Source organism: Anomalospiza imberbis, unplaced genomic scaffold, assembly GCF_031753505.1.
Source record: "Anomalospiza imberbis isolate Cuckoo-Finch-1a 21T00152 unplaced genomic scaffold, ASM3175350v1 scaffold_61, whole genome shotgun sequence".
Lineage (NCBI taxonomy): Eukaryota > Metazoa > Chordata > Aves > Passeriformes > Viduidae > Anomalospiza > Anomalospiza imberbis.
Genome location: NW_027100224.1, coordinates 213,768 through 239,969, shown reverse-complemented (window position 1 = coordinate 239,969; position 26,202 = coordinate 213,768). Strand labels below are relative to the sequence as shown.

General features: G+C 66.5%; 6 protein-coding genes across 7 annotated transcripts in view; 3 read left to right on the top strand and 3 right to left on the bottom strand.

The window, feature by feature from the left end:
* GET3 (guided entry of tail-anchored proteins factor 3, ATPase) overlaps positions 1–24,168 on the top strand; it is a 48,792-nt gene extending 24,624 nt beyond the window's left edge. The window contains exon 8 of the mRNA XM_068178826.1: positions 24,150–24,168. The gene's annotated coding sequence lies outside the window, so the exon portion shown is untranslated. The remainder of the gene's footprint in view (positions 1–24,149) is intronic.
* Positions 2,133–4,812, bottom strand: TIMM29 (translocase of inner mitochondrial membrane 29). Its single transcript, XM_068178829.1, has 2 exons — positions 4,713–4,812; positions 2,133–2,792 (listed from the first exon to the last, which is right to left on the bottom strand). The coding sequence occupies exons 1-2, from the start codon at positions 4,777–4,779 to the stop codon at positions 2,170–2,172; spliced, it is 690 nt and encodes a 229-aa protein (XP_068034930.1). The 5' UTR covers positions 4,780–4,812; the 3' UTR covers positions 2,133–2,169.
* Positions 6,433–9,326, top strand: SPC24 (SPC24 component of NDC80 kinetochore complex; the record flags this gene model as incomplete). The annotated part of the gene is made up of 5 exons (XM_068178878.1): positions 6,433–6,646; positions 8,552–8,737; positions 8,779–8,902; positions 8,987–9,063; positions 9,167–9,326. Coding segments are annotated over 5 exons (753 nt in total), but the record flags the coding sequence as incomplete, so codon positions are not given.
* KEAP1 (kelch like ECH associated protein 1) lies at positions 9,525–16,300 on the bottom strand. Of its 2 annotated transcripts, none has more exons than XM_068178814.1 (6): positions 15,804–16,300; positions 14,276–14,918; positions 12,735–13,414; positions 11,651–11,856; positions 10,627–10,803; positions 9,525–9,802 (listed from the first exon to the last, which is right to left on the bottom strand). In XM_068178814.1, the coding sequence occupies exons 1-6, from the start codon at positions 16,283–16,285 to the stop codon at positions 9,618–9,620; spliced, it is 2,373 nt and encodes a 790-aa protein (XP_068034915.1). In that variant the 5' UTR covers positions 16,286–16,300; the 3' UTR covers positions 9,525–9,617. The 2 variants fall into 2 exon arrangements, with proteins under 2 accessions (XP_068034915.1, XP_068034916.1); XM_068178815.1 differs by having other exon boundaries at positions 9,530–9,802; positions 15,887–16,015.
* On the top strand, positions 16,403–19,597 carry ATG4D (autophagy related 4D cysteine peptidase). The gene is given in 12 exon segments (XM_068178823.1): positions 16,403–16,587; positions 17,113–17,148; positions 17,151–17,195; positions 17,426–17,599; positions 17,697–17,770; positions 17,996–18,267; positions 18,359–18,423; positions 18,546–18,763; positions 18,846–18,924; positions 19,010–19,086; positions 19,191–19,307; positions 19,394–19,597. Coding segments are annotated over 12 exon segments (1,485 nt in total). The 5' UTR covers positions 16,403–16,424; the 3' UTR covers positions 19,559–19,597.
* On the bottom strand, positions 19,833–26,081 carry KRI1 (KRI1 homolog). The gene is made up of 19 exons (XM_068178821.1): positions 25,993–26,081; positions 25,480–25,556; positions 25,300–25,405; positions 25,108–25,201; positions 24,951–25,008; positions 24,599–24,648; positions 24,418–24,508; positions 23,430–23,504; positions 23,200–23,318; positions 22,873–22,987; positions 22,224–22,319; positions 21,974–22,144; positions 21,820–21,895; positions 21,648–21,718; positions 21,282–21,426; positions 20,904–21,034; positions 20,761–20,825; positions 20,570–20,665; positions 19,833–20,479 (listed from the first exon to the last, which is right to left on the bottom strand). The coding sequence occupies exons 1-19, from the start codon at positions 26,072–26,074 to the stop codon at positions 19,987–19,989; spliced, it is 2,211 nt and encodes a 736-aa protein (XP_068034922.1). The 5' UTR covers positions 26,075–26,081; the 3' UTR covers positions 19,833–19,986.
* Between the last annotated feature and the right edge of the window lie 121 nt (positions 26,082–26,202).

The following is a 26,202-nucleotide window of genomic DNA, read 5'->3' as shown; positions in this document are numbered from 1 at the left end:
GAAAAACCCCAAAAATGCCTCAATAAACACCCAAAAAACCACCCCAAAAAATGTCTCAATAAACACCCCAAAAATGCCTCAATAAACACCCAAAAAAACCCAAAACAATGCCTCAATAAACACCCCAAAAAAACCCAAAAATGCCTCGATAAAAACCCCAAAAATGCCTCAATAAACACCCCAAAAATGCCTCAATAAACACCCCAAAAAAACCCCAAAAAAATGCCTCAATAAACACCCCAAAAAACCCCAAAAATGCCTCAAGAAAAACCCCAAAAATGCCTCAATAAACACCCCAAAAATGCCTCAATAAACACCCCAAAAACACCCCAATAAAAACCCCAAAAAACACCCCAAAAAATGCCTCAATAAACACCCCAAAAACACCCCAATAAAAACCCCAAAAAACACCCCAAAAATGCCTCAATAAAAACCCAAAAAAACCCAAAAATGCCTCAATAAAAACCCCAAAAATGCCTCAATAAACACCCCAAAAAATGCCTCAATAAACACCCAAAAAACCACCCCAAAAAATGCCTCAATAAACACCCCAAAAAACCCCAAAAATGCCTCAATAAACACTCCAAAAAATGCCCCAATAAAAACCAAAAAAATGCCTCAATAAACACCCCAAAACACCCCAAAAAATGCCTCAATAAACACCCCAAAAAACCCCAAAAAATGCCTCAATAAACACCCCAAAACATCCCAAAAATGCCTCAATTATCAACCCAAAAATGCCTCAATAAACACCCCAAAACATCCCAAAAATGCCTCAATAAACACCCCAAAAATGCCTCAATAAACACCCCAAAAAACCCCAAAAAATGCCTCAATAAACACCCCAAAAACACCCCAATAAAAACCCCAAAAAACACCCCAAAAAATGCCTCAATAAATATCCCAAAAACACCCCAAAAAAAACCCCAAAAAACCCCCCAAAAACATCTCAATAAACACCCCAAAAACCACCCCAAAAACCCCAATACCTCAAAAACATCTCAATAAATACCCCAAATACCCAACAAATACCAAAAAAACCCCAAAAAACCCCAATAAACACCCCAAAAGCACCTCAATAAACGCCTCAAAAACCACCCCAAAAAACCCCAATAAACACCCCAAAAACACCTCAATAAACGCCTCAAAAACCACCCCAAAAATCCCCAATACCCCAAGAAACACCTCCAGAAAAACCCCAAAAACCACCCCAAAAACGGCCTCAAGAAACACCCCAAAATCCCCAATAAATACCCCAAAAATTTTGGGGGGGGGGATTTATTTGGGGCATTTTTTTCGGTTTTCTTTTGAGTTTTCTTTAGGGCTTTTTTGAGGTTTTATGCGGGGAGATTTTTGGGGGGTTTTTAGGTTGGTTTTTTTTGGGCTATTTGTGGGTTTCTTTTGGGATTTTTTAGGGGGGTTTGGGGTTTTTTGGGGGTTGTTTTGGGTTTTTTTTAATGTTTTTTGGGGGTTGTTTTGGGGGTTGTTTTGGGTTTTTTTTAATGTTTTTTGGGGTATTTTTTGGGGGTTGTTTTGGGTTTTTTTAATGTTTTTGGGGGTATTTTTTGGGGGTTGTTTTGGGGATTTTTAATGTTTTTTGGGGGTATTTTTTGGGGGGTTGTTTTGGGGTTTTTTTAATGTTTTTTGGGGTATTTTTTGGGGGGTTGTTTTGGGGTTTTTGGGGGGATTTTTGGGGATTTGTGTTGGTTTTTGGGGAGGATTTTTAGAAATTTTTTGGGATTTTTGGGTGGTTTTTTTTCGATTTTCTTTTGAGTTTTCTTTGGGGTTTTTTGCGGGGAGATCTTTGGGTTTTTTTTTTTTTTTTTTTTGTGTTTTTGGGTTTCTTTTGGGATTTTTTGGGGGGTGGCTTTTTTGGGGTTGTTTTGGGGTTTTTTGGGATTTTTTGTGGGGTTTTTTGGTATATTTTAGGGGAGTTTTGGGCTTTTTTTTGTTACTTTGGGGATTTCTTTGAGGTGGTTTAGGGTTTTTTTTTTTTACAGTTTTTGGGGATTTTGGGGTGGTTTTTTTTCTTATTTTTTGGGCTGTTTGTAGTTTTTTGGGGGGACAAATCCCGGCAAAACTCAGCACCCTCGGAGGAAACCCCGAAGCACAGCGAATCCTTTATTCCGCTGCCATCCGAGCCGAAAAAGGAACCGAACCGAGCCCGCGTCACCCCGAAGCGCGCGGTTTCGGCGCTTCCTCCTCGCCGATCTCGGCCTCGCTGAGCACCACGGCGCGCAGCCGCTCCCGGTGCAGCCGCTCGTTGCGCTCGGAGCGGAGCTGCGCGGGGCTCAGGCGGCGCAGCGGCTCCGGGAGGTGCCCGAACTCCTCCTCGTTGATGTCGCGGTCGCGCAGCGCCGCCTCCAGCAGCCACCAGCGCCCCGCGAAGCCCACGTCCAGCAGCGCCCCGCGCTCCCACGGCCACGGCCGCAGGTGCGGGCAGCGCGCCCGGTAGAGCGCGGGCTCGGAGCCGTGCGGGTCGGCGGCGGCCACGGCGGCCAGCCCGAGGCTGCGGACGCGGAGCCGGCCGCGCTCCCGCAGCCGCAGCAGGCGCAGCACGCGGCGCTCGGCGCGGGGGCTGCGGGAGCCCGGCGGCAGCTGCGCCAGCGCCGCGCCCGCCGCCACCGCCGCGCTCTCCAGGGAGCCGCGGTCCGGTACCGAGCGCGCCAGGCCGGTGCCGAGCGCCAGCGCCGCCAGGGCGGCCGCGGTGAGCGCGGGGCGGCGGCGGGCGGAGGAGGCGGCGTCGCGGAGGGACGAGGAGTAATCGCGGAGGAGAGCGCGGCACCAGAGAGCTGCGGGGAGAGCGGGGAACGGCAACGGGCTTAACGGCGATAACGGGAAGGGAACGGGGGAAACGGGAAAGGGGAAAGGGAATGGGGTTAACGGCGTTAACGGGGCTAACGGGGTTAACGGGGACGGGAACGGGAACGGGGGAAACGGGGAAGGGGAAAGGGAATGGGGTTAACGGGGTTAACGGGGCTAACGGGGTTAACGGGGACGGGAACGGGAACGGGGGAAACAGGGACGGGACGGGACGGGAACGGGAATGGGGTTAACGGCGTTAACGGGGCTAACGGGGTTAACGGGGAACGGGAACGGGGGGAACGGGAACGGGAACGGGATTGGGGTTAACGGCGTTAACGGGGCTAACGGGGTTAACGGGGTTAACGGGAAGGGAACGGGGTTAACGGGGACGGGACGGGAACGGGAATGGGGTTAACGGCGTTAACGGGGCTAACGGGGTTAACGGGGTTAACGGGAAGGGAACGGGGTTAACGGGGACGGGACGGGAACGGGAATGGGGTTAACGGCGTTAACGGGGCTAACGGGGTTAACGGGGACGGGACGGGAACGGGAATGGGGTTAACGGCGTTAACGGGGCTAACGGGGTTAACGGGGACGGGAACGGGAACGGGGGAAACGGGGAAGGGGAAAGGGAATGGGGTTAACGGCGTTAACGGGGCTAACGGGGACGGGGTTAGCGGGGAACGGGAACGGGGTTAACGGGGACGGGACGGGAACGGGAATGGGGTTAACGGCGTTAACGGGAAGGGAACGGGGTTAACGGGGACGGGAACGGGAACGGGGGAAACGGGGACGGGAACGGGATTGGGGTTAACGGCGTTAACGGGGTTAACGGGGTTAACGGGGTTATCGGGGACGGGAACGGGGTTAGCGGGGAACGGGAAAGGGAACGGGGTTAACGGGGACGGGACGGGAACGGGAATGGGGTTAACGGGGTTAACGGTTAACGGGGTTAACGGGGTTAACGGGGTTAACAAGGACGGGGACGGGGTTAGCGGGGAACGGGAAAGGGAACGGGGTTAACGGGAATGGGAATGGGGTTAACGGCGTTAACGGGGTTAACGGGGACGGGAACGGGGTTAGCGGGGAACGGGAAAGGGAACGGGGTTAACGGGGACGGGACGGGAACGGGAACAGGGTTAACGGGGTTAACGGGGACGGGGTTAGCGGGGAACGGGAAAGGAAACGGGGTTAACGGGGACGGGAACGAGAAACAGGAACGGGAATGGGGGATAACGGGAATGGGAACGGGGTTAACGGGAAACGGGGAAGGGGAACGGGAACAGGAACGGGGGATAACGGGAACGGGAGTGGGAACAGGAACGGGGGTTAGCGGGGACGGGAACGGGGTTAATGGGGACAGGAACGGGAAACGGGATCGGGATCGGGAACAGGAACACGAATGGGCGACTGGGGAACGGGGGTTAACGGGAAACGGAAACGGGGATTACCGGGAACTGGGAACGGGGAATGAGAACGGGGGTTAACGGGGACCGGGAACGGGAAACGGGAAGGGGGAATGGGAACCGGGAAACGGGAACGGGAAACGGGGGTCAGGGGAGCTAGAGGGGTCAGGGGGGTCAGGCGGGTCCCCGTGGGGGGAACCGGGGGCTCAGGGCGGTCCGGGGCTCACACCGAAGTCACGGCTGGGGCACAGCGGAGAACGGGAGGGGCTGCGGACCCCCGAGCCCCCCCCGGCTTACGGGGACCCCCCGAGCCCCCCTCGGGTTCTGGGTGCCCCGCAGCCCCCCCCAGACCCCCCCGAACCCCTCTCAGGGTCAAGGGCCCCCCCAGACCCCCCGGGGGCCCGAATCGCCCCGCCCCCACCGGAGCCGCGCCCCCCAAGGGCCCGGGTCCCCCCTCCCCAAGTTCCCGTCACCCTTGAGAGCCTCCGGGACCCCCCTCACCGAGCCGGGTGTCCCCCAGGCGCGCCCAGAGCCCGCGGCTCGCCCCGCCCGCCGCCGCCGCCGCCATCACCGGAGGGGCTCCGCGCCGGGGGGGAACCAAAGCGGCGGGGCCGCGGGGCGGGCGGGACGCGGACGGGGTGACACACAGGGCGGGCGGAACCGAGGCGGGGGCGGGGCCGCGCATGCGCACAGCGGCCCCGGTTCAAACGGCGCGCGGGACGGAGCCCCGAGGGAAAGCGGGGGAAATGGTAAAAAACGGGAAAAAAACCGGGCGAAAACGGGCAAAACCCGGCAGGCAGGGAGGGCAGCTGGCCGCGGGAACGGAGGGGGGGTTAACGCGGTCCCGGCGCGGGATCCGGGGGTGTCACCCCCCCCCCCGGCCTCGGTGCCTCCCCGGGCCGGGCCCCCAAACCGAGCGCTTTGTCCCCAAAACCGTTCCCATCCCTGTTTTCTCGCCGTGCCCCGCCGTCCCCCGTTTCTCCCCGTCCGTGTTTTCTCGCCGTTCCTGTCCCCGCTTCTGCCCGTTCCCCGCTGTTCCCGTCCCTGTTTTCTCCCCGTTTCCCCCGTCCCCGTCCCGGTTTTGTCCCCGTTGCCCCCGGTTCCCGTTCCTGTTCCCGTTCCCATCCCGGTTTTGTCCCCGTCCCCATCCCCGTACCCGTCCCCTGTTCCCATCCCGCTGCCCCGGTTCCCGTCCCCGTCCCGGTTTTACCCCGGCCCCGTCCCGGTTTTGCCCCCGTTCCCGTCCCGGTTTTGCCCCCGTTCCCGTCCCCGCTCCCATCCCGGTTTTGTCCCCGTCCCTGTGCCCGTGCCCATCCCGGTTTTGCCCCGTCCCCGTTCCCATCCCGGTTTTACCCCGTTCCCATCCCGGTTTTACCCCGTTCCCATCCCGGTTTTGTCCCGTCCCCGTTCCCATCCCGGTTTTGTCCCCGTTCCCATCCCGGTTTTGTCCCGTTCCCATCCCGGTTTTGTCCCGTCCCCGTTCCCATCCCGGTTTTACCCCGTTCCCATCCCGGTTTTGTCCCCGTTCCCATCCCGGTTTTGTCCCGTTCCCATCCCGGTTTTGTCCCCGTTCCCATCCCGGTTTTGTCCCCGTTCCCATCCCGGTTTTGTCCCGTTCCCATCCCGGTTTTGTCCCGTCCCCGTTCCCATCCCGGTTTTACCCCGTTCCCATCCCGGTTTTGTCCCCGTTCCCATCCCGGTTTTACCCCGTTCCCATCCCGGTTTTGCCCCGTTCCCATCCCGGTTTTGTCCCGTCCCCGTTCCCATCCCGGTTTTGCCCCGTCCCCGCTCCCATCCCGGTTTTGTCCCCGTTCCCATCCCGGTTTTACCCCGTGCCCATCCCGGTTTTGCCCCGTCCCCGTTCCCATCCCGGTTTTACCCCGTTCCCATCCCGGTTTTGTCCCCGTTCCCATCCCGGTTTTACCCCGTTCCCATCCCGGTTTTGTCCCGTCCCCGTTCCCATCCCGGTTTTGTCCCCGTTCCCATCCCGGTTTTGTCCCGTCCCCGTTCCCATCCCGGTTTTGTCCCATCCCCATGCCCATTCCCATCCCGGTTTTACCCCATTCCCATCCCGGTTTTACCCCGTTCCCATCCCGGTTTTACCCCGTTCCCATCCCGGTTTTGTCCCCGTTCCCGTTCCCATCCCGGTTTTACCCCGTGCCCATTCCGGTTTTGCCCCGTCCCCGTTCCCATCCCGGTTTTGTCCCGTGCCCATCCCGGTTTTGTCCCGTCCCCGTGCCCGCTGCCCGGTTGCCGTGCCCAGGAGGCCGCGGGGTTCCCGCCGGTGGAGGAGGTGGAGGAGCTGAGCCAGGAGCTGCTGCGGGAGCTGAGCTCGGGCTGCACCGAGGAGCTGCTGCGGCGCGGGCTGCAGCGGCGCGAGCGGCTGCACCGGCGGCTGCGGGACACGCAGAGCCGGGCCCGGGAGCTGGCCCAGGGTGGGTGACCCCAAACAGCCCAAAAAACCCCAAAACAGCCCGAAACCTCCTCACTGACAGCCCAAAAAAACCCAAAACAGCCCGAAACCTCCTCACTGACAGCCCAAAACACCCCAAAAACCCCAAAACAGCCCGAAACCTCCTCACTGACAGCCCAAAACACCCCAAAAACAGCCCAAAACCTCCTCACTGACAGCCCAAAATACCCCAAAAACCCCAAAACAGCCCAAAACCTCCTCACTGACAGCCCAAAACACCCCAAAACAGCCCAAAACCTCCTCACTGACAGCCCAAAACACCCCAAAAACCCCAAAACAGCCCAAAACCTCCTCACTGACAGCCCAAAACACCCCAAAAACAGCCCAAAACCTCCTCACTGACAGCCCAAAACACCCCAAAAACAGCCCAAATCATCCTCACTGACAGCCCAAAACACCCCAAAAACAGCCCGAAACCTCCTCACTGACAGCCCAAAACACACCAAAAACAGCCCAAAACAACCCAAAACAAACAGCCCAAAACACCCCAAAAACCCCAAAACAGCCCGAAACCTCCTCACTGACAGCCCAAAACACCCCAAAAACCCCAAAACAGCCCAAGACCTTCTCACTGACAGCCCAAAACACCCGAAACAGCCCGAAACCTCCTCACTGACAGCCCAAAGTACCCCAAAAACCCCAAAACACCCCAAATCATCCTCACTGACAGCCCAAAACACCCCAAAAACCCCAAAACAGCCCAAAACCTCCTCACTGACAGCCCAAAACACCCCAAAAACCCCAAAACACCCCAAATCATCCTCACTGACATGCAGAGCCAGGCCCGGGAGCTGGCCCAGGGTGGGTGACCCCAAACAGCCCAAAACACCCCAAAAAACCCCCCAAAACAGCCCCCACTGACACCCCCAAAACCCCCCAAAACGGCCCAAAACAAACACCCCAACCCCCCCCCCAAAAAAACCCAAAACAGCCCAAAAAGAAACAGCCCAAAACACCCCAAAACAGCCCAAACCACCCCAAAACAGCCCAAAACAAACAGCCCAAACCACCCCAAAACAGCCCAAAACAAACAGCCCAAAACACCCCAAAACCCCCCAAAACAAACAGCCCAAAACACCCCAAAAACCCCCAAAACAAACAGCCCAAAACAAACAGCCCAAAACACCCCAAAAAAAACCCCCAAAACCCCCCAAAACAAACAGCCCAAAACACCCCAAAAACCCCCAAAACAAACAGCCCAAAACAAACAGCCCAAAACACCCCAAAAAAAACCCCCAAAACCCCCCAAAACAAACAGCCCAAAACACCCCAAAAACCCCCAAAACAGCCCAAAAAGAAACAGCCCAAAACACCCCAAAAAAACCCCAAAAACCCCCAAAACAGCCCAAAACCTCCTCCCTGCTCCCCCACTGTCCCCCAAACAGCTCCCACTGCCCCCCAGCCCCCCCAGTGCCCCCCAGCCCAGCCCCCCCAGCCTCCTCAATGCCCCCCAGCCCCCCTGTGCCCCCCAACCCAGCCCCCCGTACCCCCCAACCCCCCCACTGCCCCCTCAATGCCCCCCAGCTGCCCCTGAGCCCAGCGCCCCCAGCCCCCCCCAGTGCCCCCCCAGTGCCCCCCAACCCAGCCCCCCCCTGCCCCCCAGCCCCCTCAATGCCCCCCAGCCCCCCCAGTGCCCCCAGTGCCCCCCAACCCAGCCCCCCCCCTGCCCCCCAGCCCCCTCAATGCCCCCCAGCACCCCCAGTGCCCCCAATGCCCCCCCAGCCCTGTCCCCCCAGTGCCCCCCCAGCACCCCCAGTGCTCCCCAGCGCCCCCAGTGCCCCCAGCCCCCCCAGCCCCCCCAGGGCCCCCAGTGCCCCCCAGCCGTGCCCCCCCAGTGCCCCCAGCCCCCCAGCGGCCGTCTCCGCAGGGCTGGCGGAGGCCGAGGCGCGGCTGTGCCGGCGGCTCGCTGCCGCTCAGGCCGACGTCCAGCGGCTGCGCGGCCGGAGGCAGGAGCTGGACACGGAGCTGGAGCGGGCCCGGGGGAACCTGAGCAGCGCCAGGGACAAGACCCAATATCCTGGCCCGTGGGCTCCTTTTTTGGGGGGGGGTCCGGGTGTGGGGGGGGTTTGGGGTTTTTTTTTTGGGGCGCCGCGTTTGCCTTGACCCCCTCCCTCCCCACGGCGCTGCGCCGGGGCCTGGAGGAGCTGCAGGAGCAGCTGCGGCGGCTGGAGCGGGACCGGGAGGAGGAGGAGGAGGAGCACAGCCTTCCTCCCGACGTGTGAGTGGGCACGGCGACCCCCCAGACCCCCACCCCTGGCACCCCCCAAAACCCCCCCTGAGACCCCCAAACCCTCGCCCCCAGGTACGTGGCGCAGCTCTACTACGAGATCAGCAGGATCGACTGGGACTGCAGCGCCGAGCCCGGCCGCATCCGAGGCAGTGAGTGCCCCCCGAAGCCCCCCCAGAAAACACCTCTGGGACCCCTCCCGGCCCCTGACGCCCCCACCCAACCCCGGGCTTTGCGCCCCCCTCCCCTCCGCAGTTCACTACGGCCCCGACATCGCCGTGCCGCTGGACGTGGACGCGGCCCAGCACTCGGGGACCTTCGTCAGCGATTACCTGTGGGGGCTGGTGCCCACCGAGTGGAGACCCCGGAGACCCCCGGTGCTGCCCAGGGAGCCGCTGGCACTGTGACCCCCCCCCCGCCCCAACAGCAACGTGCGACCCCCTCCCCATTAAATCACAAATCGCTTTATTCCCGCCTCCGGGAATCGGCAAAACCGGCCCGGGACCCCCGAGAGCTGGCCCTGAGCTGGGGGCGTCGGGGAGGGAAAAGTCCTGTGACCTTTTTTTTGGGGGGGGGGGGGTCGGTCGCCCCCTCAATCCGCCGCCGGCGGGGGATGGGTTGGGGGGGGGGGGGAATCGGGAAAAATCCGGAATTTCGGGTGCGGGGCTGCACCCGGAGCCCCCGTCCCCCGCCGGCGGCGCCGGGGTCAGCAGGGCCCGCCCGGGGGGGGCTCCTCGGGGGGGGGCTCCTCCTCGGGGTGGCAGGGCTCCATGGTGACGGCCACCCCCAGCCCGCTGCGCCCCGACGGCATCGGCGTCACCTCGGTCCAGGCGTCGGCCGCGGGGTCGTAGCACTCCACCGACTCCAGGAAGGAGTGGCCGTCGTAGCCCCCTGCCCACGGGGGGATGGCGGGGTCAGCCTGGGAACCCCCCACCCCGGAACCCCCCCGAGGGGCAACGGGAGCCCCACACAGAGCCCCAAAGGGACCCCAAAACCCCACAGAGACCTGACCCTAACCCCAGCCAGACCCCAGAGCCCCAGAGAGACCCCAGAGCCCCAGAGGGACCCCAGAGCCCCAAAGGGACCTGACCCTAACCCCACACAGACCCCAGAGACCCCAGAGCCCCACACACACCTGACCCTAACCCCACAGAGACCCCAGACCCCCAAAGAGACCCCAGAGCCCCCAAGGGACCCCAAAACCCCACACAGACCCCAAAGCCCCAGAGAGACCCCAGAGCCCCACACACACCTGACCCTAACCCCACAGACACCCCAGACCCCTTCCCAGAGCCCCACACAGACCCCAGGAGTCCCCCCAAAACCCCCGAGGACCCTCCAGTGCCCCCACAAGCCCTCCAATGTCCCCCATGCCCCCCAATTCCCCCCCATGCCCCCCTCCGTGCCCCCAATACCCCCCACAATGCCCCTCCATGCCCCCCAATGCCCCCCTCAATGCCTCCCATACCCCCCAATTCCCCTCAATGCCCCCCAAATGCCCCCCAATGCCCCCTGCATGCCCCCCAATTCCCCCCAATGCCCCTCCGTGTCCCCCAATGCCCCCTCCATGCCCCCCAATGCCCCCTCCATGCCCCCCAATTCCCCCTAATGCCCCTCCATGCCCCCCAATTCCCCACCAATGCCCCCAGTTCCCCCCAATATCCCCCCCAATGCCCCCCCAATGCCCCCCCGTGCCCCCCAGCCCCCGGCCGTACCCAGCACGTAGATCCTGCCGCGGAAGGCCGTGACCCCCAGGGCGCTGCGCCGGTGCCCCATGGGCGCCACGAAGCTCCAGGTCTCGGTGTCGGCCCGGAAGCGCTCGGCGCTGCTGAGCTGCTGCGTGCCGTCGTAGCCCCCCATGGCGTACAGGCAGTTCCCGAGGGCACACACCCCTGGGGGACCCCCCAAATCGGGACTGAGCGCCCCCGGGAACCCCCAGGGACACCCCCAGGAAACCCCCGGAGAAAAACGAGCCAAAACTGACCCAAAATGGCCCAAAACTGACCCAAAATGGCCCAAAACTGACCCAAAATGGCCAAAAACTGACCCAAAATGGCCCAAAAAACACGACCCAAAAACATCAAAAAAATGACTCTGAGACCCCATCCAGGACCCCCACACCCCACCTGGATCCCCCCAGTCCCACCTGGACCCCCCAAACCCCTCCGAGACCCCTCCAGGCACCCCAAATCCATCCAGGACCCCCCCAAACCCCTCCCGAGACCCCTCCAGGCCCCTCTGAGACCCCTCCAGGACTCCCCAAATCCCTCCAGGACCCCCCCAGCCCCTCCAGGACCCCCTCCAAACCCCTCTGTGACCCCTTCAGGACCCCCCAAACCCCTCCAGGACCCCCCCAAACCCCTCCAGGACTCCCCAAACCCCTCCAGGACTCCCCCCAGCCCCTCCGAGACCCCCTCAAACCCCTCTGAGACCCCCTCCAGGACCCCCCCAAATCCCTCCAGGACCCCCAAACCCCCCCCCCAGCCCCACCTGGACCACCCCCAGACCCCTCCAGGACCCCCCCAGCCCCACCTGCACTCCCCCAAACCCCTCTGAGACCCCCCAAAACCCCATCCAGGACCCCCCAGGCCACCCCCAGCCCCACCTGGACTCCCCCAAACACCTCTGAGACCCCTCCAGGACACCCCCAAACCCTTCCAGAACCCCCAAAGCCCCCTCAAGAGCCCTTCCAGGACCCCCAGACCCCTCCAGGCCCCCCCAGGCCGCCCCCAGCCCCACCTGCGCCGCTGCGGACGGTGGCCATGGGGGGGATGGGCTGCCAGCGGTCCCTCTCGGGGTGGTAGCGCTCGGCCGAGCGCAGCCGGGCGCTGCCGTCGAAGCCGCCCACGGCGTACAGGAGGCGGTTGAGCACCGCCACCCCCACCCCGATGCGCCGCGTCCCCATGGGCGCCACCTGCGCCCACTCGTCCCGCTCGGGCTCGTACCTGGGGGGCACAGCGGGGTCAGGGCGCCGGGACCCCCCCAGAGGGGCACTAACCCCAGTGTGAGACCCCCCGGGACCCCACAAACTCCACTGTGAGACCCCCTGGGACCCCACAAACCCCACTGTGAGACCCCCCAGGACCCCCAGAGGGGCACTAACCCCAGTGTGAGACCCCCCGGGACCCCACAAACTCCACTGTGAGACCCCCTGGGACCCCACAAACCCCACTGTGAGACCCCCACTGGGGCACTAACCCCACTGTGAGACCCCCCAGGACCCCCAGAGGGGCACTAACCCCAGTGTGAGACCCCCCGGGTCCCCACAAACTCCACTGTGAGACCCCCTGGGACCCCACAAACCCCACTGTGAGACCCCCCAGGACCCCCAGAGGGGCACTAACCCCAGTGTGAGACCCCCCGGGACCCCACAAACTCCACTGTGAGACACCCCGGGACCCCACAAACTCCACTGTGAGACCCCCTGGGACCCCACAAACTCCACTGTGAGACCCCCTGGGACCCCACAAACCCCACTGTGAGACCCCCCAGGACCCCCAGAGGGGCACTAACCCCAGTGTGAGACACCCCGGGACCCCACAAACTCCACTGTGAGACCCCCTGGGACCCCACAAACCCCACTGTGAGACCCCCACAGGGGCACTAACCCCACTGTGAGACCCCCCGGGACCCCACAAACCCCACTGTGAGACCCCCAGAGGGGCACGAACACCACTGTGAGACCCCCAGAAGGGCATTAACCCCACTGCGAGACCCCCTGGAACCCCCCAGAGGGGTTCAGCCCCCCATTCTGGCCCCTCCCAGCCCCATTTCCTCCCCAGCCCCTTTTCACCCCCAGCCCCACCCCACCGCCCTCACCCACCTCTCCACCGAGCAGTGGTGGGTGCAGCCGTGGGACCCCCCCACGGCGTAGATGAGCCCGTCGATGACGCCCACCCCGATGCGGTTGCGGGGCACGCTCATGGGGGCGCAGGGCGACCACCGCCCGCTGACGGGGTTGTAGCAGTCCACGGCCGCCGAGTCCGTGTTGCCCTCGGGCGAGTTGTTCCTGCCCCCCACGGCGTAGAAGAGCCCCCCGACGGCGCAGCCCCCCAGCCCCGAGCGCGGCGTCTCCAGCGCCGCCAGCCGCACCCAGGAGCCGCGCTCGGGGTCGAAGGCCTCCAGCGTGCTCAGCGAGCGCCGCAGGTACCCCCCGGCCGCGTAGATCAGCTGCCGCACCTTGGGGGTCCTGCCGGGCGGGTCCCCGGAGGGTCTGTGCAGCGCCAGGTCGCGGAAGACGCGGGCCAGGTAGCGCAGGGCGTCGCGGCCCAGGTCGTGGCGGCGGCGCAGCTGGGCGCGCAGGAAGCGCGGCGTGAGCGCGTGGCAGCGCACGGCGCGCAGCAGCGCCGGCAGGAACGGCGCCCGCGCCCCCCGGTCCTGCTGCACCCAGGCCACGCAGGCCTGGAACACCTCGGACTCGCAGCGCACGTTCAGCTCGTCGCGGCTGACCAGCGTGGCCAGCTGGCAATGGGACAGGGAGAGGAACTCCTCCTGCTTGGAGACCTGCGGGGGAAAGTGAGGGGATTAGCAAAACTGTCAAAATCAGATCAAAACCAGCTCAAAACCAGCTCAAAACCAGCCCCAGAATGGCAATCTGGCATGGGACAGGGAGAGGAACTCCTCCTGCTTGGAGACGTGCACAAAAACGAGGTGAAAATGCGAGGGAAACTCCAAAAAAAGGCCAGAAAGCAGCAAAAACCCAACAGCCGCGAGCGGGGCAGGGACAGGGGCTGCTCCTGCTCAGGAGCTCGCTGGGGTCCCTCCGTGGTGTCCCCCCATTCCTGGTGGGACCCCCAAAACCCCTCAAACACCCCCAAACCCCACCCAAACCCCCCCAAACTCGGCAAAGTTCGTGTAGATGTACTCGCGAGCCTTCTGCTGCAGCTCCAGGCAGCCCAGGCGCCTGCTGGGGTCCCTCCGTGGTGTCCCCCCATTCCTGGTGGGACCCCCAAACCCCCCAAAACCCCTCAAACACCCCCAAACCCCACCCAAACCCCCCCAAACTCGGCAAAGTTCGTGTAGATGTACTCACGAGCCTTCTGCTGCAGCTCCAGGCAGCCCAGGAGCTCGCTGGGGTCCCTCTGTGGTGTCCCCCCATTCCTGGTGGGACCCCAAAACCCCTCAAACACCCCCAAACCCCCCTCTAGCACCCCCTGAAGCCCTCAAAGCCCCCTAGATCTCAGCGAGGTTCGTGTAGATGTACTCGCGGGTCTTCTGCTGCAGCTCCAGGCAGCCTGAGACCTCACTGGGGTCCCTCTGTGGTGTCCCCCCATTCCTGGTGGGACCCCAAACCCCCTCGAACCCCCCCAAAACCCCTCCAAACCCCCTCGAACACCCCCGAAACCCCCCAAACCCCTCCCATACCTCGGCGAAGTTCATGTAGATGTACTCGCGGGCCTTCTGCTGCAGCTCCAGGCAGCCCAGGCGCTCGGCCAGCGCGGCGATGCCGATGGCGTTGCTGGGGTGCAGCTGCCCCCCCAGGAAGGCGCAGCAGGCGCGGACCACGGCGTCCACCTGGTACATGAGGGCGCCGTGCAGCAGCGGCAGCACGCAGCGCTCGCCCACGGCCACGGCCGCCGTGTAGGCGAACTCCACCAGGCGCTCCATGGCCCGCGGCTGCACGCCCTCGATGGGCACCTCGGCCAGGCCCCGCTCGCGCAGCCCGGCCGTGAACATGGCGCGGAACACGGGGCTGGCGGCCGCCAGCACCACGCGGTGCGCCCGCAGCTCGGTGGCCGGCACGTCGCGGCGGTGCCGCACGCGCAGGGTCACGTCGCACAGGTGGCCCTCGAGGCGCAGCTGGTTCATGGCGGCCAGCGCGGCCGCCGGGTGCTCGGACAGCGTGTAGCGGCGCGGCGACGACGGCGACGAGGGCGAGCCCGGCGACGACGGCGTCACCTCGGCCGGGCACTCCGGGAGCGGCGGGGACGGGCAGGACATGGCTGGGGGGATGGGATGGGGCCCTCGCCCCGCGCCGGGGTCGAGGGGGTTTGGGGCGGTGGAAAGGCTGTGGGGGGGGGGGGTGGGGGAGAGAAAAATGGGGTTAGAGCAAGGGAAACTGAGGCACGGAAGGCAGAGAGGGGGACAAGGGTCTGCCTGGAATGGGATCTGGGGGAGTTAGAGCAAGGGAAACTGAGGCACGGAAGGCAGAGAAGGGGACAAGGGTCTGCCTGGAATGCGATCTGGGGGAGTTAGAGCAAGGGAAACTGAGGCCCAGAGGGTGGGGAGGGTTGTGGGGTGAGAAAAATAGGGTTAGAGCAAGGGAAACTGAGGCACGGAGGGCGGGGAGTGGGACAGGGACTCCCTGGAATGGGATTTGGGGGGGAGGGGCTGTGGGGGGAGAAAATAGGGTTAGAATGGGGGAAACTGAGGCACGGAGGGTGGGGAAGGGGACACAGACCCCCCCCCCCCCCCACCCCCCAATCACCGGGACCTTTTTGGGGACCCCCGGGGGTCCCATCGGTCCGCGCCGGTGTCGGGGGTTTTATTTTGGGGTATTTTAGGGGTCTCGCAGCCCATGCCGCTACCGGGGCGACCCGGGGTGGATTTGGGCGATCTCGAGCGGCATTTTGGGCTGTTTCGGGGCTATTTTGGGCTACTTCGGGCTATTTCGGGTCTATTTGGGGCTACTTCGGGTCTAATTTGGGCTATTTTGGGCTATTTCGGGGCTACTTCGGGCTACTTCGGGGCGGTCTCACGGCCCACGCAGCGGCCCCGGTGCCGGAGCTGTCCCGGCGGTATTTTGGGGGGTCCCGGGGTGTGTTTTGGGCGATTTTCGGGGTCTCACCGGCCCGTACCGGTCCCGGGGGGTATTTTGGGGGGTTCGGGCCGTTGTTTTGGGTGTCCCGAGGGGGATTTTGGGGTCAGTTCGAGGGGATTTTGGGGACCTCACCGGTCCGTGCCGGTACCGGCGAGTCCCGGGGGATAGTCTCGGGGGTCCCGGGGGCTTTTTGGGGATAGCCTGGGGGGTCTCACCGGTTCACGCCGCGGCCCCGGGGCCGGGGGGGCGGGGGCGGGGCCGTGACTAAGCAGCGCGCGGAGCCCCCGCCGCGGTAAGAGCCCCGGGACACGCCCTGTGACGTCACGGGCACGCCCACGGCCGCGCCCCTCGCCGCAATAAAAGTCCCCCGGGGCCGGTGGCGGCACCGGGAGGGTCACCGAGACCCCCGCTGTCACCCGGGGGGTTCCTGTGGCTCCCCATGTGACCCCACAACGCCCCCGTGACCCCCCGGTGCCACCCCGGGACCCCAAAATGTCCCCGAGGCCTCCCGGTGTCCCCCGGGGGAGCCCCAAAGTGACCCCGAAATGGCCCCGTGCCCCCCCCACCCGGGGAGGGGGTGGGTGTGTCCCCGTCAGGCCACGCCCCCTCGCCATGACCACGCCCCACACCCAACGATGATCTGCATAGCCCCGCCCATTCGCCGGGATTCGGGCTCCGCCCCCTTCCCGCCCTCACGTTCTGGCCACGCCTCCTACGGGGTCCCGCCCCCCCCCCGCGCGCGCCGCCGCCGCCATGAGCGGGGGGGGGGAGGGACCGGGACCCCCCCCGGCACCGGGACCGGCACCGGGGCCGGGGCCGGGGCCGGGGCCGGGGCCGGGCCCCCCCCCCGGGGCCGAGCGGGGCGGGCAGCGCGTGCGGGGCCGCGTGCTCGCGGCCTGGAACATCGTCAAATACGGTGGGGACCGGACACCGGGACACCGAGTTACCGGGGACGGGACACTGGGGCACTGGGAACGGGACACCGGGACACCGGGAACGGGACACCGGGACACCGGGACACCGGGAACGGGACACCGGGACACCGGGAACGGGACACTGGGACACCGGGAACGGGACACCGGGACACCGGGAACGGGACACCGGGCAGGGGGACGGCGTCCCCGGGGTCTCGGGTGGGTGCGGTGCCGGTTCCCGGGACCGCGGGGATGGGGCGGGGATGTCCCGGGATGGGGGTCCTGGGGTGGGAATGGCGGGGGGAGCCCCGAGGGGGTACCGGGGGTCCCGGGGGGTGCCGGGGTTCGGGGTACCGGGGTTCGGGGTGCCGGGATCTGGGGGTGCTGGGGTTCGGGGTACCGGGATCTGGGGGTGCTGGGGTTCGGGGGTCCCGGGGTTCGGGGTGCCGGGATCTGGGGGTGCTGGGGTTCGGGGGTCCCGGGGTTCGGGGTGCCGGGGGTCCCCTCTGACCCCGTTTCTCCCCCAGGCTGGACGCTGCGGCCGCGGCCCCACTTCAGCCGCGGGACCCCCTGTACCTGCTGGGGAGGGTCTACACTCCGGGGAACGGGGGTGAGCGGGACCCCCGGGGGGCTGCGGGGGCCGGAGGGGCTCGGGGGGCTCCCACCCCCATTTTTTATCCCCCACCGAGAACCAGGCGCGGTCCCGGTGGGATTCCTGCTCCCGGCGCGGCGGATCCCCGGGTCCCCGGAGGGGATTTGGGGGCTCTGAGGGGGGTCTCGGGGGTCTGAGGGCGGTCTCGGGGGGTCTCCCACGTCCTCTTCCCCCCCCCCCCCCCCCAGAGGAGCTGGCGCGGTTCCGGCGGGATTTCTGCTCCCGGTTGTGGCTGACGTACCGGAGCGGGTTCCCGGCGCTGCCCGGGACCCTCCGCACCACCGACTGCGGCTGGGGCTGCACCCTGCGCAGCGCGCAGATGCTGCTGGGCCAGGGGCTGCTGCTGCACCTGCTGGGCCGCGGTAAGCGACCCCCGGGCCGGGGAGGGACCCCCGGACCTGCGGGAAGACGCCCGGACCGGGGGCGCACTCCTCGAGCCCCCCCATCCCTCAATTCCAGACTGGATGTGGCCGGAGGCGCTGCTGGAACTGGAGCCGGGGGGGTCCCGCGGGAGCCGCGACCCCCCGGGACGGACACGACCCCCCCGGGATGGACCGAGGGTCCCCCGGGATGGACACGGATCCCCCAGGACGGACAGTGCGTCCCCCGGGAGGACGCGGGACCCCCTGGGATGGACCCAGGTCCCCCCAGGATGGGCGCGACCCCCCCAGAACGGACAGGGACCCCCCGGGGTGGACACGGGACCCCCCAGGATGGACACGGAGCGCTCCGGGGGGACACGGGACCCCCCGGGACGGGCACGGGACCCCCCGGGACGGGCATGGGACCCCCCGGGACAGCCCCGGGACCCCCCGGGACGGGCACGGGACCCCCCGGGACAGGCACGGGACCCCCCGGGCGCCCCCCGAGCCCCCCGGGACGCGGAGCAGCGGCACCGCGCCATCGTGTCCTGGTTCTCCGACCACCCCCGCGCCCCGTTCGGGATCCACCGGCTCGTGGAGCTGGGCCGGGAGTTCGGCAAGAGCGCCGGGGACTGGTTCGGCCCCGCCATCGCCGCCCACCTGCTGCGGTGAGCGGGGCCGGGGGGGCTCGGGGGGGACCCCGTGGGGTTCGGGGGGACGCCGGGACCCCCCCGGACCCACCGATCCCGTCCCGCTCAGGGGGGCCGTGGAATCCTGCACGGAGACCCCCGGGCTCGCCGTCTACGTGGCCCAGGACTGCACCGGTACGGGGGGAACTGGGGGGTCCCCGGTCTGGGGGGCTGGGAGGGGGTTGGGGGCGTTTTCAGGGGGATTTGCGGTGTTCCTGTGGGGCCGGGAATGAGCGGCCCCCTCCCCTTTTTTGTAGTTTACAAAGAGGACGTGGCCAGGTTGGTGCGGGGCGACCGTGACGGGGGGACAGCGGGACCGGGAACACCGGGAGCCCCGGGACACGGGACACCGGGAATGCCAGGATTGGGAACACCGGGAGCGCCGGAGCCGGGGCAGCGCCGCGGGCTCGTCCTGCTGGTGCCGGCGCGGCTGGGGGGCGAGAGCCTGAACCCCGTGTACGTGGAGTGCGTCAAGGTGGGTCTGGGGGCGGCCGGGGGCCATCCCGGTGCCATTCCCGGTGCCATTCCCGGTGCCACCGCGTGTCCCTCCTCTCCAGGAGCTGCTGCAGCTCCGCTCCTGCCTCGGCATCATCGGCGGGAAGCCCCGGCACTCGCTCTACTTCCTCGGCTTCCAAGGTACCGACCCCGCGGGAGGGGGGCCCGGGGGGGGTCCCCGGGGGTTCCGGGGGTCCCAGACCCCTCCGTGCCCCCCCCCCCCCAGGTGATTCCCTGCTCTACCTGGACCCGCACCTCTGCCAGCCCTGCGTGGACACGGCCCGGGAGAACTTCCCTCTCCAGGTGGGTGCACCCCAAAAACGGGGTTTGGGGGCGATGGGGGGGGGGGGCTCAGTGGTTTGTGACCCCCCACCCCCACCCCCAAACTTTCCTGCCCCCTCCCCAAGTCCTTCCACTGCTGCTTCCCGCGGAAAATGTCCTTCGGGAAGATGGATCCCAGCTGCACCTTCGGCTTCTACGCCGGCGGGACGGAGCTGGAGCAGCTCTGGGGGGACCTGGCCCGGGTGAGTCCCCTGGGGGGGGGTCGGGGTGTCCTGTCCCCCCCCCCCCCTTTTCCCCGTGCTGACCCCCCCCTCCCCCGTTTACCCAGGTGCTGGCCCCCCCCGCGGCTCCGGAGCGTTATCCCATCTTCACGCTGGCCGAGGGCCGCGCTCGGGACCAGGCCCTGGACGCCCCCCCCGGGCCGCCCCCTGCCCTCCCCCGCCGGGGGAAACGCCCCAAAAAACCCAACTCGGACGAGTTCGTTCTGCTCTGAGCCCCCCCCCGAACACTGGATCGGTGCAGCCGCGGCTCGGGGGGGCGGGGGGCCGCGGGCACCTCCCCTCCCCCCCCCAAATTGGGGCTGTTTTGGGTCACTACTGCCCCTCCTCCACTCCCACCACCTCACACTCCGGGACCCCCCGAATCGCCGGGACCCCCCCGTTCACTGTCAGAGGCTGCTCAGGGTGGGGGGGGTTATTTATTGCTCCACTCAGGACCCCCCCGGCCACGCCCCCCCCCCCCCCCCAATAAAGACGACTTGAATCGAGCTCAGCGTCCCTGCGCTTTCCCGAGGGATTCCGGGGCTTTTCCGGGACGGTTTCCTTCTTTTCTGGGGGTTTCTGGGGCTTCTCCAGAACCTGTGGAGTTTTTCGAGGTGGTTCTGGTGTTTTCCCGGGGGTCTCAGGTGTTTTCCCGGGGGTTTCATGTGTTTTCCTGCGGGTTTGGGGCGTTTTTCCTGCGTTTCTGTTTTTTCCCATTGACGGCTGCTGTTTTCCCAGTGGTCCCGGGGTTTTCCTCGATGCTCCTGGGGTTTTTCCCGGTGTTCCCGGGGTTTTTCCCAGGGTTTTTCCCGGTGTTCCCGGGGTTTTTGCCGGTGTTCCCGTGGTTTTTCCGGGGTTTCTCCGGGGGCTCCCCACGTTTCCCCCCCTCCTCCTTTCCCCGCTGCCGCCGGAGCTGCCGGAACCGGAGCCTGCGGGGGTTGAGGCCGAAGGCTTCCAGCCTCTTCCCGCTGAACTCCTGGCCCCCCAAACGCACGGCTGCACCCAGGGGGGCGCCCCCCCGGCGCCGAGGACCCCCGGGATTTTGGGGGGCCGCGGGGGGCTCCCCTTTTTCCGCCTCCTCCACGCGCTTCCTCTTCTCCCGGCGTTTCTTCCCAAATTTCGGCTTCGCCGGTGCCGCCTCCACCTCCTCGGGGCTGTGACGATGATGACGATGATGAGGGGGGGTCGGGGGAGGTGTGAACACCCCAAAAACCTTCCCGAGACCCTCCCCAAACTCCCCGTACTCAGCCACGAGAGATCTCAGGATCTGGTGCTTCTTGCTGAGGTTCTGCGCCCGCCGGCTGTAATTGGCCTGGTCCTGCCGCTCCTCCTGCTCCGAGCTGCGAGGCGGTGTTGGGGGGGGGTCCGTGAGCCCCCCCCAAATCCCGGGGGGCACCCGGGACCCCCCCCAGAGCCCCCCAGAGCCCCCCCTCACCGGTACATGCAGGTCTTGCGCAGGGAGCACCAGCGGTTCAGCTCTTTGTCATCGGCCGCCAGGATCTGGGGGGGACACGGGGTTTGGGGGGGGGTCCCAGCGCCCCCAGGGGGGTCCGGGGGGGGGGTCCCAGGGGGTTCTACCTCGTCCGTGGTGAGGCCGAAGTCGCAGGGCAGCACCCGGCGGTACTTGAAGCGGCAGGGGAGGTCCCCGACCATGTCCTCGAAGTCGAGGCCGTAGAACTCGTCCAGGTACTGCTCGAAGGGGCCGGAGGCTGCGGGGATGGGGAGGTCTGGGGGGTCCCGGGGGGGTTTGGGGGGCCCTGGGGGGTCCCAGAGGGTTTTGGGGGGCGCCAGGAGGGGTTTAGGAGGGTCATGAGTTGGGTTTGGGGTCATGGGGCTCGGGGAAGATCAGGATTTTGGGGGGGTTATCAGGATTAATGGGGTATCCGGATTTTTGGGGGGTGTTGTGCCAAGGATTTTGGGGATCGGGGGGGGGGTCTCAGGGGTCCCGTTGCTCACCGGGGTCGAACGGGGGCTTCTCCCTCTCCAGGGCCTCCCGGAACCGCGTCCGCCGCCGCCTCTTCCCGAAGGTCACCTCGGGGGGGGCCCGGCCTGGGGGGGCCGCGGGGTCGGGGGGGGCCTCGGGGACGTAATCGGCGTCCATCTGTGGGGGAGGGGTCAGCGGGGAGGGGTCAGCGGGGCGGGGGCTGCACCCCCCGATCCGGGACCCCCCCCCCCAAAATCCCTGGGCTGGGTTCTGCCCGGCCTCAGCTCGGGGCAGGGGGGGGGCTCATTCCAAGGGAGGGGAGGGGGGGTTGGGCACAGCTTTGAGGGGGGGTCTCATTCCAACTGCGGGGGGGGTCTCCTCCTCCTCCTCTTCCTCACCACGAAGTCGGGGTCCTCGCAGTGCGGCTCCCCCTCCTCCCGCCCCGTCCAGCCGTCCCAGTTCCACTCATCTGCAGGATTGTGGGGGGACACGGTGACACCGGCAGCGGGGGGAGGGGGGCACACACACTGAGGACCCCCCCCCCCACCCATCCCCGGGACCCCCACTCACCATCCAGCCCCTCCTCCTCCTCAAACTGTGGCTTCTCCTCCTCCCCCCGGCCGTAGTATTCCTCCCCGAACCATTCCTGCCGGGAGGAAAAGGGGGCTCAGCGGGAACCGGGGGGGCTCGGGGGGGCCCGGGGGGGCTCAGCCGGGGCACCCACGGCCATGAGCCGGTCGTGGCGGGCGGGGTCGAAATCCTCCTGGAGCAGGGAGTCGGTGAGGCCGAAGGCGTCGGAGCCGGAGGCGTCGCGGATGCGGGCGATGCGGGCGGCCAGCTCCTGCCGCTTCAGGTTCTTCAGCTGCTTCAGCTCCTCCCTGCGCCGGGCCCGATCCTGGGGGGGGAAAAAGGGGTGGTGGGGGGCGTGGGGGGCAGCCCGGGAACCCCCAAAACCCGCCCGGGATCTTCCTCACCTTCCTCTTCCTCTCCCGGATCTGCTCCCGCTTCTCCTTGCGCCGCTCGTCCCGGCGCCGCACCGAGGTGGGGATGTGGCGTGGGAAGGTTTGGATCTGGGGGGGGGCAAAGAGAGGGGTCAGGGACCCCCAGCGCTGCCCCCCAAAAATGGGGAGTGTGGCCCCAAAATCACCCTGCCAAAACCAGGAGTGTGCCCCCAAAATGGGGAGCGTGCCCCTAAAATCACCCCAAAACAGGGAGTGTGCCCCCAAAATCACCCCCCAAAATGGGGAGTGTACCCCCAAAATCACCCTGCCAAAACCAGGAGTGTGCCCCCAAAATCAGCCCCCCCAAACCAGGAGTGTGCCCCCAACATGGGGAGTGTGCCCCCAAAATCACCCCCCAAAATGGGGAGTGTGCGCCCAAAGCCGGGGTGTGTGCCCCCCAGACCAGATCCCCAAAAAGGGGAGGGTACCCCCAAAACCAGCCCCCCAAAAGCGGGACCGTGGCGTGGGAGCGTCTGGATCTGGAGGGGGTGGGGGGGGGAAAACAGATCAGGGACCCCCAAACTTCACCCCGACCTCTGCCCCCCAAATTCCGCCCCGTGAATCCCCTCCCTACCCCCCTAAACCTTCCCCCTTTTCCTGTTTTTGCCCCCCGTGCCCCCACCTGAGCCGCTCCCGGCTCCTCGAAGCGGAAATTGTGCCGGCGCTCGAATTCCTGCTGCCGCTCCAGGAACTGCTCCCCCTCGTCCGAGGAGTCCTCCAGGGGGGGCGGGGGCGCTCTGGGGGGTGGGGGTCACAGAGGGTCCCCACTCCTCATCCGGGGGGGGCTCCAGGAGCGGCTCCCCCTCGTCCCAGGGGGCGTCCAGGGAGGAGTGGGGATGGTCTGGGGGGGTTCCAGGGGGTCTGGGGGGCTCCAGATGGTCTGGGGGGGTTCCAGGGGGTCTGGGGGGGCTCCAGGGGGTCTGGGGGGGGCTCCGGGGGTCCCGCTCACCCTTCGTCCCCCTCCTCCTCCTCCTCGTCCTGCCGGCAGCCGCTGCCCAGCAGGTAATCCCGCAGGAATCGCTCGCCCGGCTCCAGCGCCGGGTCCGACCAGAACTTCTGCAGGGGCTCCTGGGGGAGGGGGGCGGCTCAGGGCCGGGGGTCCTTCCCCACCACCCCCTCCGGGACCCCCAGCCCCTCCCCAGAGCCCCCAGCCCCTCCCCAGAGCCCCCAGCCCCTCACCAGGTCCTGCAGCGGCTCCGGGGGGGGCTCGGCCTGGCCCCGCAGCCAGCGCAGGTACTGCTCCTCCTCCTGAGCCTGGGGGGGACACGGGGTCAGAGAGGGACCCCCAAACCTCCCTGAGACCCCCCGGGATCCCCAAACCTCCCTGAGACCCCCCCCCAGGACCCCCAAACCTCCCTGAGACCCCCAACACCCCCCAGGGTACTGCTCCTCCTCCTGAGCCTGGGGGGGACACGGGGTCAGTGAGGGACCCCCAAACCTCCCTGAGATCCCCCAAACCTCCCTGAGACCCCCCCCAGGACCCCCAAACCTCCCTGAGACCCCCCAAACCTCCCCAAGGACCCCCAACACCCCCCAGGTACTGCTCCTCCTCCTGAGCCTGGGGGATACAGGGAGTCAGAGAGGGACCCCCAAACCTCCCTGAGACCCCCCCCAGGACCCCCAAACCTCCCTGAGACCCCCCCCGGGATCCCCAAACCTCCCTGAGACCCCCAAACCTCCCTGAGACCCCCCCCAGGACCCCCAAACCTCCCTGAGACCCCCAACACCCCCCAGGTACTGCTCCTCCTCCTGAGCCTGGGGGGGACAGGGGGTCAGAGAGGGACCCCCAAGCCTCCCTGAGACCCCCCCAAACCTTCCTGAGACCCCCCCCAGGACCCTCAAACCTCCCTGAGACCCCCCAGGACCCCCAAACCTCCCTGAGACCCCCAAACCTCCCCAGGGACCCCCAACACCCCCCAGGTACTGCTCCTCCTCCTGAGCCTGGGGGGGACAGGGGGTCAGAGAGGGACCCCCAAACCTCCCTGAGACCCCCCCAAACCTCCCTGAGACACCCCCCAGGACCCCCAAACCTCCCTGAGACCCCCCACAGCCCCCAAACCTCTCCAGGACCCCCCCCAAACCTCCCCAGGGACCCCGTGAGACCCCCAAACATCCCTGAGACCCCCGGGACCCCCAAACCTCCCCGGGACCCCCAGCCCCCCCTCACCTTCTCCTCCCGGGACCGTTCCCGTGGCCGGAGCAGGGCCCCCCCCTCTTCCTCCTCCTCCTCCTCGCTGTCGGCCACGAAGGCTCGGAAGCTGCGGGGGGAGGTTCAGGGTCACCCCCTGGTGCCGAGGACCCCCCCCCAAAATCCCAGAGCCCCCCCAAACCCCAGGACCCCCCCTCACCTCTCCTTCAGCGCCCGCTGCTCCTCGGCGTAGCTCGGGGAGGCCTCGGCCTGGGGGGGAAAGGGATTTTGGGGGGGTCACAGGGATTTTGGGGGGGTCACGGGGATTTTGGGGGGTCACGGGGATTTTGGGGGGTCACGGGGATTTTTTGGGGGGGTCACGGGGATTTTTTGGGGGGTCATGGGGATTTTTTGGGGGGTCACAGGGATTTTTGGGGGGAGACTCTGGGATTTCTGGGGCGGTCACGGGGATTTTTGGGGAGGGAACAGGGATTTTTTTGGGGGTCACAGGAATTTGGGGGGGGGGCTCACAGGGATTTTTGGGCGGGGTCAGGACCCCCCCCTCCCCTCACCTTCCTCCGCCTGGCCGCCGCCTCCTCATCCTCCTCATCCTCCTCGTCCACGTATTTGCTGCGGGGGGAGGGGACGGTCAGGGCACCCTGGGGTGGGGGTGGGGGGCTCAGGACCCCCCAAACCCCCCCAACCCCCCCCCCAAAGCCCCTTCCTCACCCTTCCTTCTCCAGCACCACCTTCCGCTCGTAATCCTTCAGGAACATCGGCTTGGCCGCCCGCTCTTCCTCCTCCTCCTCCTCCTCCTCGGATTCTGGGAGGGGCCGGGATGAGTTCTGGGTGCCCCCCCAGGCTTTTGGGGACCCCCCCCCATCCCCCCACCGGGATTTCCCCCCCCCCCAGCTCCGGTACCGGGGCGGGTGAAGAACGTGGTGTCCTCCCGGTAAATGCGGGGGTCGCGGGTCTTGAGCAGCGCCAGCGTCCGGTAGAACTCCCGCTCCTGCCGGGGGTCCCGGGCCTGCGGGCGGGCCGGGGGGGGGCTCAGGGGGGGCTCCGGGACCCCCCCCGGGACCCCCCGTCCCCCCCACTCACCACATCGTCCCCGCTGGACTCGGAGCTGTCGCTGTCGCTGTCGCTGCTGTCCGCGGTGTCCCCGTACCGGTCCCGCACTGCCGGGGGGCACCGGCGCCGCTCAGCACCGGGGGGGCACCGGTTCCCCCCGACCGCCGTTCCCGGTCCCAGGCCCGTTCCTGGTCCCGTTCTCCCCCTCCGGGCCCGGTTCCCGCTCCCGTTCCCTGTGCCGTTTTCCCCGCTCCCGGTGTCCCACGGCGCTGCAGCTCCTCCCGCCCGGTTCACCCCGTTCCCAGCCCCGTTCCCAGCCCTGCAGCTCCTCCCGCCCGGTTCCCCCCGTTCCCAGCCCCGTTCCCGGCCCTGCAGCTCCTCCCGCCCGGTTCCCCCCGTTCCCAGCCCTGCAGCTCCTCCCGCCCGGTTTTCCCCGTTCCCAGCCCCGTTCCCGGCCCTGCAGCTCCTCCCGCCCGGTTTTCCCCGCTCCCGGCCCCGCTCCCGGCCCTGCAGCTCCTCCCGGCCCCGCTCCCGGTGTCTCACGGCGCTGCAGCTCCTCCCGCCGCCGGTACCGCCCGTAGCGCTCCGCGAACGCCGCGTTCACGCGGAGCTTGGGCTCCGCCATGGCCGCCCACGTGACCGCCCGGCACTTCCGGATCCGCCGCCACGTGACAGGGGCGCCCCGCCCCTCCCCGGGCCGGCCAGCCCCGCCCCTTCTCGCTCTTAAAAGGGCAACGGCGCCCAAAGCGGCGG